Here is a 10,270-nt window from a genome sequence, read left to right on the forward strand (position 1 = left end):
TCACTCAGTGGATCACTTGAGGATCAATCAGAATATATTTGTTTGTCAAAACAAGTAGAAATTTCATCGAATAAGGTTATTTAAAGGAGAACTGAAGTCATTTTTAAACTTGCTTTATTTCTTAATTAACGTGTTATTCAATTACCTTTTCGGTTTTAGTAACCTTATATCGTGACTCGTTTTGGCAACTAATTGCAATTAAATATTACAACCCCGATTCCAAAAAAGTTGGGACAAAGAACAAATTGTAAATAAAAACGGAATGCAATAATTTACAAATCTCAAAAACTGATATTGTATTCACAATAGAACATAGACAACATATCAAATGTCGAAAGTGAGACATTTTGAAATTTCATGCCAAATATTGGCTCATTTGAAATTTCATGACAGCAACACATCTCAAAAAAAGTTGGGACAGGGGCAATAAGAGGCTGGAAAAGTTAAAGGTACAAAAAAGGAACAGCTGGAGGACCAAATTGCAACTCATTAGGTCAATTGGCAATAGGTCATTAACATGACTGGGTATAAAAAGAGCATCTTGGAGTGGCAGCGGCTCTCAGAAGTAAAGATGGGAAGAGGATCACCAATCCCCCTAATTCTGCACCGACAAATAGTGGAGCAATATCAGAAAGGAGTTCGACAGTGTAAAATTGCAAAGAGTTTGAACATCATCATCTACAGTGCATAATATCATCAAAAGATTCAGAGAATCTGGAAGAATCTCTGTGCGTAAGGGTCAAGGCCGGAAAACCATACTGGGTGCCCGTGATCTTCGGGCCCTTAGATGGCACTGCATCACATACAGGCATGCTTCTGTATTGGAAATCACAAAATGGGCTCAGGAATATTTCCAGAGAACATTATCTCTGAACACAATTCACTGTGTCATCCACTGTTGCCAGCTAAAACTCTATAGTTCAAGGAAGAAGCCGTATCTAAACATGATCCAGAAGCGCAGACCTCTTCTCTGGGCCAAGGCTCATTTAAAATGGACTGTGGCAAAGTGGAAAACTGTTCTGTGGTCAGACGAATCAAAATTTGAAGTTCTTTATGGAAATCAGGGACGCCGTGTCATTCGGACTAAAGAGGAGAAAGACGACCCAAGTTGTTATCAGCGCTCAGTTCAGAAGCCTGCATCTCTGATGGTATGGGGTTGCATTAGTGTGTGTGGCATGGGCAGCTTACACATCTGGAAAGACGCCATCAATGCTGAAAGGTATATCCAGTTTCTAGAGCAACATATGCTCCCATCCAGATGATGTCTCTTTCAGGGGAGACCTTGCATTTTCCAACATGACAATGCCAAACCACATACTGCATCAATTACAGCATCATGGCTGTGTAGAAGAAGGGTCCGGGTACTGAACTGGCCAGCCTGCAGTCCAGATCTTTCACCCATAGAAAACATTTGGCGCATCATAAAACGGAAGATACGACAAAAAAGACCTAAGACAGTTGAGCAACTAGAATCCTACATTAGACAAGAATGGGTTAACTTTCCTATCCCTAAACTTGAGCAACTTGTCTCCTCAGTCCCCAGACGTTTACAGACTGTTGTAAAGAGAAAAGGGGATGTCTCACAGTGGTAAACATGGCCTTGTCCCAACTTTTTTGAGATGTGTTGTTGTCATGAAATTTAAAATCACCTAATTTTTCTCTTTAAATGATACATTTTCTCAGTTTAAACATTTGATATGTCATCTATGTTCTATTCTGAATAAAATATGGAATTTTGAAACTTCCACATCATTGCATTCCATTTTTATTTACAATTTGTACTTTGTCCCAACTTTTTTGGAATTGGGGTTGTATACTTATAGGCCTATTTGGTTTTTAGCCAAGTTGAATTTAGTTCGTTTGGTCCATGGCAGGCGTCGCTTATCCGCGTGATCTTCACGAGACTTGTGCGAGACTTCGAAACGTGACATGTCAGCCAGGTGTCAATGCCGCCATTTTGAAAACTGTTTTTCAAACGAAATATTGCACAAAAACGAGTTTAAATGACGATTACTGGCTACTTTTTTCAAACTTTCCTGATTGCTGTCAAAACAAACAAAACTTCCAGCTTGATTACATCAGCATTCGAAAGAGGGCGCGCACGTCTTTTGACAACGTTGGCAGATGTTGGTCACTTTGATTTCCGCTGTACGTTTTACTTCCGTCCTACGATGTCTCGCACAGGTCTCAACGAATCTCGTTTACGGCCATTGCTTTGACATATGGACTGATATATTACAGAGCATATTTCAAACACTCAGAACTTGCTATAGCAGCGACAAAATAGGTGTCAGAAATGCATTCCTACATTTAATAAAATGAGAAATAGAATTTTGATGATAAAAAAAATTTGCCTTCAGTTCTCCTTTAAGTAAGGAATAAAACTCTCTCTTTCAGAAAATAATAAATCACGATGAGGCCCTAGATTAATGAATGATGTCATACTTTTTACCCATTTATAGTTGCATTTAATGTTGTGGAACATTCACAAAACAGACTCGTTCCTGTTACTGCTTGCATTAGAGCAGCTATAAACTTGTTCCCTCACCAGCCTCTCTTTTGTTAATTAGACAGAAATGAAGCTTGTTAGGATACGGACAAACCAGAATACTCTTATGTGGCAGTAAACCTACTCAACATTACAAAGCACTGATACTGGAGACTCTTTCCAGAAATGTTAAATAAACTTCACCTTGGAGAAAACTTTACCATATCGATGATTTTATACATTTTTCTTTAAAAAAAATCTGTTTATTATTAGCCATAAGTTATGTGATGCAGCCGCCTTTCCTGTGAATGAGCTGTTACTATACAATCGATAACATATTAGAGTGAGTGTATTAATATAAACGTGTGATTTGAATTACAGATGGCACTACAATTAATTAATGACTTCGGACCAATATGAATGGAGAATTCAGCAGTGCTGTGGTATAATTTCTTTAAATTAAAACAAATCTGGCATTAGGTTCCATCTGAGCATAAATTTGTGGCCTAATGAAGTTAAAGGAATAATTCGGTCTCAAATGTAGTCACTTCACAATTTGATTCATGATATTGGGTTCATGAGTAGATTTTTTCCCATGATATTTTTGAAAAAGAAATTGAATGAAGAAAATTTTATTACCAAAAAATGCAACATTTATCCTATTCTTTATCAACTTAAACATTCCTTTTGTTAAATAAGAAAAAAAGCATTTATTTTTCTTAATAACCAGCAGTAATTATTTATCCACATTTCTAATGGTTAGAGTAAAATATGAGCCTAATAGCCTATTAACAAAAATGTTCCTTTTATGAAAAATGAAAGTTAATAAAAAAATAGGCCTTAATAAACTTTTATGAACATTTTACTACCTACCATTTTCTTCTCTTTAGCTTTCGGCAGTCTGTTAAAAGTAAAAAGATGGCTCCAATTTCTTGTTGAATTTATTTATACAGTCAATCGCATAACAGATCCTTCCCATTATAGATCTGTTTGTGTTTTAGCGGTATTAGAGCTGTGTTACTTCCGCCTATGATGAAGTTACATGTAATCTCGCTATTGTACATTATTCCACTGTCTGCTGTCTGAACAATACAATTACAGCTAGGAAAAAACCTAAGAGATTATGCAGCCTGGTGCTAATCTCAATTCCTTTACTTCATCAATTTTTATCGCAATTTTTATGATCGCATGAGATATCATTACATGCTTATTGATGTCTGACATTTACTACTTTATTTTTGCACTGGAAGCCTAAAGTACACTATATGACCAAGTTTGTGGGCACCTGGACATCACACCATATCTTCTTCCACAAACTTTTGCAACAAGTTGGAAGTACGGAGTTGTCCAGGATGTCTTTGTATGCTGCAGCAATACAGGAATAACCTAGGGTCACTAACCCTAGTGGCCCTCGCCAAAACCGTTTCCATCATGACAATGCTCTGTGTACAAAGCAAGGTCCATAAAGACATGGTTTGCCAAGGTTGGAGTGGAAGAACACCAGTGGCCTGCACAGAGCCCTGACCTCAACTCCATTAAACGCCTTTGGGATGAATTGGAACACTGATGGCACCCCAGATCTCCTTGCCTGACATCAGTATGGGCAAATCCCCACAGTCATGCTTCAAAATCTCATGGAAAGCCTTCCCAGGAGAGTGGATACTCTTATAACAGCAAAGGAAGACTAAATCTGGAATGGGATGTTAAACAAGCACATATGGGTGTGATGGTCAGGTGTCCACAAATTTTGGCCATATTGTGTAGCTGACAAATAGCATACAGTTATTGCTGTCAGTACAGCATGAACAAACCACCACACACTGGTCTCAAAATGTGCTGAGTTCAGAATCTCAAATAGATTTGATTGTCTGAGTTCTTACACTGTTAGCTATAGCAGCTTGGTGTCATCCCACACAAATATCAGCCTCGGAATGGAGGCAGACTCGAAGTTTGAAGGCCGAGGTTCTGTTTTACAAATGTTTCATCTGATTACATACACAAGCAATGAAAAAGAATTGTTTAATTGCCTTTTTGTTTGAATGAACACACATGTATGCAAACATAACAAATGTAGTTTTGTAATTTTCTATAAGTGGCTTATCAGGGGCGGCACGGTGGTGTAGTGGTTAGCGCTGTCGCCTCACAGCAAGAAGGTCCTGGGTTCGAGCCCCGTGGCCGGCGAGGGCCTTTCTGTGCGGAGTTTGCATGTTCTCCCCGTGTCCGCGTGGGTTTCCTCCGGGTGCTCCGGTTTCCCCCACAGTCCAAAGACATGCAGGTTAGGTTAACTGGTGACTCTAAATTGACCGTAGGTGTGAATGTGAGTGTGAATGGTTGTCTGTGTCTATGTGTCAGCCCTGTGATGACCTGGCGACTTGTCCAGGGTGTACCCCGCCTTTTGCCCGTAGTCAGCTGGGATAGGCTCCAGCTTGCCTGCGACCCTGTAGAACAGGATAAAGCGGCTAGACATAATGAGATGAGACAAGATGGCTTATCAGGAGTTTGTGGGTTTTCCCTCTAGCTTTGATGACCTCCTCACACCAGCTTCACATTAGTTTCTTAAAAACATTTTTCAAATGAACTAAAAAGGGTGGCACGGTGGTGTACCGGTTAGCACTGTCGCCTCACAACAAGAAGTTTCTGGGTTCGAACCTCGTGGCCGACTGGGGCCTTTCTGTGTGGAGTTTGTATGTTCTCCCTGTGCCTGCGTGGGTTTCCTCCCAAAGGCTGATTGCCTAGACTTGCCTTATAGGTGTGAATGTGAGGTGTGAATGGTTGTTTGTCTATCGTCCTGTGATAGATTTGGTGATCTACCAAGGGTGTACCCTGCCTCTTGCCCATAGTCAGCTGGGATTGGCTCCAGCTTCCGGCATGACCCTGACGAAGAGATAATGGATGGATGAATGAACTAAAGTAACTGCTGTCCACAGGCTATTCCTAGTGGTTGGATGAAGATTTTCCCAAATGTAATCCCACAAATTATTTAATACGATTTAAGTACAGGGCTGGCCATTTCATAGCTACAGTTTCCTCTTTCTCAAATGACTCTCACTTAATGTGAAGCATGGCACCATGCATTATCTTGTTGGAAAATCTTGTCAGTATAACCATTGAAGATATGTCCGTATAACCATTATCATGCAGCCGACAATCCACTTTTGTCAAAAATCCTTCTGGCTGTGACACTTCCCAGGTCCATAATCCCATGCCTGAGTGCACATCTCCTTAAAGTGCATATCCTGGACCAATTTCGTTTTTTTTTTTTATATGAAAGTATGTCCCTTTACACACTCATTCAGAAGGGTAATTTTGCACAAGGTCATCTGTCTACAGCAGAAAAAAATAAAATAACAAAACGCGTCTGGAAAAATCCCAAGGGAGTCTGGAGCCAGATTCGTGACGTTACCTGCGGAAGCGCCAGCAGGCTGAGAGAGCTTTGCACGGTTTCAGTGCACAGCCTGTGTAGACCAAGCGCTCCCATTTCTCTCTCATTGTCCGGTCTTTTGGAAAACGATGAGTCCTAATCCCATCAAGATTGGTGTTGCTACACCCTCCTACGATACATCTGTTAACCATTTTAATAATTACATGATAACGTTGAAGAAATTTGCAGAAAACCACCAGGTCGTATTCTCATAAACAAACCAGCGCTGATGTAGGATTCAGAGGGAGGCGTCCCGCACGTGATGTCATGAAAATCAATGTTTGCTGGGAAATCCAAACACCAAGTTTTTTCAGAGGCGGACCAATTCGCCTCAAATGGCTTGATTTCAACTGAATTTTTCTGGTATTGTGCACGGTAAAAAAATTGCACAAAATGTTACAGATATTTGACCAAAGTTTAATATACATTAGGAGAATTACATTGATCTTGCTCCTGAATTTACCCGTGATATGCACTTTAAACTCTTCTCCTCACATAGACTCCTTTTACACTGCTGGAGAGAAGAAGCCTGGAAACCTCACTGTAAACATCACGTCCCATTCAGCTATTCTTTGGGTTCCCTGGCAAACCAGTTTGTGTGCAGATGTAAGCTTAATTCCTTCTAGACCTGAAACCGAACATGACCGCCTCTTTCAGTCTTCTTTGGGTTGAGATCTGCACTCCATACTCAAGTCTTATCTCTTGGAGCACTTTTTTAATGTGCTTTCAGATCTTATTTTGGCCTCTGTATTGAGCGGAGCACACCTGCACTCACTGACCATGACAGTCATTTTATGGCTATTGTGCATAGTGTATCCTTCCTCTGCAACCTATATAAAGTCTGTGGACACCAGATTAACAACGGAATGATCACAAGTGTAGTTTTGGTTTGATTTGCATAATTATTTTTAACCTCTTTATTCTGCCATTAGGCGGCACAGTGGTGTAGTGGTTAGCGCTGTCGCCTCACAGCAAGAAGGTCCGGGTTCGAGCCCCGTGGCCTTTCTGTGTGGAGTTTGCATGTTCTCCCCGTGTCCGCGTGGGTTTCCTCCGGGTGCTCCGGTTTCCCCCACAGTCCAAAGACATGCAGGTTAGGTTAACTGGTGACTCTAAATTGACCGTAGGTGTGAATGTGAATGTGATGGTTGTCTGTGTCTATGTGTCAGCCCTGTGATGACCTGGCGACTTGTCCAGGGTGTACCCCGCCTTTCGCCCGTAGTCAGCTGGGATAGGCTCCAGCTTGCCTGCGACCCTGTAGAAGGATAAAGCGGCTAGAGATAATGAGATGAGATGAGATAATTTAGGCGTGCCATTTGTCTGATGCTAAACTGGAGGCTTCCTTTACACCATGCAGTTGCACCAGCTGAATGTAAGTTCAGTTGTAAACTGGGGTGTAAAGTCAATCCTAAACCAAGAATCCGAAGTCAAGAGTAGTTCGTTTAAAACTTGTATGGTTTAAAATTTCAGGTGTACCATAAACACAAGATGTTTTCGCTCATAGTGTGTAGTGTGTTGTTCAAACCTTTGTTACAAAGAGTGAAGTGTGACAATCTCAAGCCAGACACACAGGTCACAAACACTCTTCCCGCACAAAGAAATTACAAAATTGAAAAGAAAACCAAACACGTTTGTAGTCATGTATTTGGTACTCTGCACACAGTGCACTTTATATCAGAATTACAGTGTTTTGTTTACAGCATCGACTAGCTGTTAAAGGAGAACTGAAGGCAAATTTTTTGTTATTAAAATTCTATTTATCTCATTTTATTAAATATAGGAATGCATTTTTGACGGCTATTTTGTCACCACTATAGCAAGTTATGAGTGTTTGAAATATGCTATGTAATACATCAGTCCATATGTCAAAGCAATGGCTGTAAACGAGATGCGTTGAGACCTGTGCGAGACATCGCACGAGACATCGGACGGAAGTAAAACGTACAGCGGAAATCAAAGTGATCAACGTTGTCAAAAGACGTGCGCGCCCTCTTTCGAATGCTGATGTAATAAAGCCGGAAGTTTTGTTTGTTTTGATAGCAATCAGGAAAGTTTGAAAAAAGTCGGCAGTAATCGTCATTTAAACTCGTTTTTGTGCAATATTTCATTTGGAAAACAGTTTTCAAAATGGCGGCACTGACACCTGGCTGACACGTCATGTTTCGAAGTCTCACACAAGTCTCGTGAAGATCATGCGGGTAAGTGACGCCTGCCGTGGACCAAACGAACTAAATTCAACATGGCTAAAAACCGAATAGGCCGATAAGTATAATATTTAATTGCAATTAGTTGCCAAAACGAGTCACGATATAAGGTGACTAAAACCGAAAACGTAATTGAATAACATGTTAATTAAGAAATAAAGCAAGTTTAAAAATGACTTCAGTTCTCCTTTAAGTAATAATAATAATAATAATAATAATAAGTTAAATTTATATAGCGCCTTTCAAGAAACCCAAGGACGCTTTACAATTATAGACAAGGAAAAAAATAAATAAATAAAAAATTAAAATAATAATAAATAATAATAATAAAAAAGTGTGAGTTTTACATTATATTTTAAGTCAAAGTCCCTTCCCACGCCATGTGGTGCATAGGGCGGCGCCGATCTCCGTTTCTGTAGCCCTCGGCCTCTCACCTATTACATAGCTAGGGTTACAGCGGGGGGCTAGTCCTCTGGTAACCGTGAGGGTTTTATTATATTATATACATTATATTTCAAGGCTATGTTAATTTTTTTTACTTGGTGCAACTGTTAATTTCTTTAGGAGGCCTTTTACGGTGTATTAAAGCTAGCCTACAATAGAGTTTATTCTATTGCTGCCAGAAGCTGTTATTTATACTGAGATTTCATGACATTTTGTATGTCTTTATTTATTTATTTATTTATTTATTTTTTGCAGGCTGACATTACAAAGTGTGTAGTGAACACAGATCCCAGCTTCCATTCTCACTGGCTGGTGGCAGCAGCCTGCACGTGTGCACACTACCTGAAGGCCATCGTCTTCTACCTGCTGAGGGAGAAGTGAAAGCATGGCAGAGGAACAATGGACATTGAGCCTCTCTTCTGTTTTTGGTGGAGAGAGCTGCCATTTCACTGCTTCAACCCGTTACTGCTCTTGGTGTGTTTACACATTCAGGAAAGTTGCACTGTGCCTTTTAAATGACATTTGTGTGTACTGAGCTGTTCTTGGATGTCTTCATGGATTGGGTTCAAGGGGCTGTAAGGATTTTCAGTGGATTGATGTCCATAAGTGATGGTACGTAGAGGGCACTTGTATCTGAGGGGTAACTGTCAATAGGACGCGAGCTGCAGGATGTTTCCCCATCAGAAACAGGAAGCTCTGTGTGTGCGTGTGACCAGTGTGTTCCATTAAAGCCATACTGTCTAGCCCTCGTCTGCACTGTCACATAGTGGCTCTTATTAGTTTATCCATGTTTCTAGTGGACTGCACTGTTTTGGTTTGGGTTGTGTTTTGTTTTTTTTTTGGTGCGTGTGTGTGTGTGTTTTTTTGAATACACTTTACTGATAATGACACCTTCAAATGGGTCTAGTGTTATGAAATTACTTGGGCAGGATAGAAAATCTTTTTGCTCAACTGAAACTGAGCAGAATATTTGAGTCATGCTGACCTGAAAGATTCTTTTTAAGGGTGTGTGTGTGTGTGTGTGTGTGTGTGTGTGTGTGTGTGAGAGAGAGAGAGAGAGAGAGAGAGAGAGAGACAGAGTGAAAGTGAGAGAGATTAAAAAGCATGAAATTAACAAACAGATCTGGCTTTTTATTTCTATTTCTTGTCCACTCTAAAACAAAGAACTTGTCCATTCCAAAAAAAAAACCATATCTGAATCCTCCAGTTGTCCATAAAAAGCCTATAAGAACTCTGTCCAAAGTTTTCAACAAGGCTAAGGTGTATCTGGTGTTTTTGTTGTCATAGCTCTAACTGTGCTGTAAATATAAAAGCTATGAACTTTGACTGCATTTACGCAATCGCATCTGATAACTTTTTCTGTTTTTATATATTTAAAAATTCCTTTTTGAGGAATTACGCATTGCTGTTGTGTGCAGATTGCTAAGCCACCCTGAATGTCTGTGGAATAAATGCTAGTAAATGGAAAAATGAATTGTTTCCCATTATTGGATTTGTGTAGGGATTTTTTTTTTAGATTAAAGGTAGACTGCCTTTCAGATTTTTCAGGTGTTAGTCATAAAAAGAATTTTCCTTGACACCCAATTATTTTTGTTTAGTGGACCAAAAGCTACTGAATTTGAATCACAGACTTACAATTTTATTACTTTTTTTTTTCAACAGAACAATTAATGAAATTTAGGGCCACGTGCCCCTAAATTCTCTGCTATTTTTTCC

General features: G+C 39.8%; 1 protein-coding gene across 3 annotated transcripts in view; it reads left to right on the plus strand.

Moving 5' to 3' along the window:
• Positions 1 to 10,028, plus strand: part of boka (BCL2 family apoptosis regulator BOK a) — a 35,616-nt gene extending 25,588 nt beyond the window's left edge. For 2 of the 3 annotated variants that reach the window (XM_060919766.1, XM_060919767.1), the window contains one exon: positions 8,810 to 10,028. In XM_060919766.1, the coding sequence (XP_060775749.1) occupies positions 8,810 to 8,935 (126 nt within the window). In that variant the 3' untranslated portion in view covers positions 8,936 to 10,028. Of the gene's footprint in view, positions 1 to 6,408; positions 6,516 to 8,809 lie in introns of all 3 variants that reach the window. The other variant, XR_009654574.1, reaches the window with a different exon arrangement.
• The last annotated feature ends 242 nt before the right edge of the window (positions 10,029 to 10,270 follow it).

The sequence above is a fragment of the Neoarius graeffei genome, chromosome 4, assembly GCF_027579695.1.
Source record: "Neoarius graeffei isolate fNeoGra1 chromosome 4, fNeoGra1.pri, whole genome shotgun sequence".
In the NCBI taxonomy this organism is placed as follows: domain Eukaryota; kingdom Metazoa; phylum Chordata; class Actinopteri; order Siluriformes; family Ariidae; genus Neoarius; species Neoarius graeffei.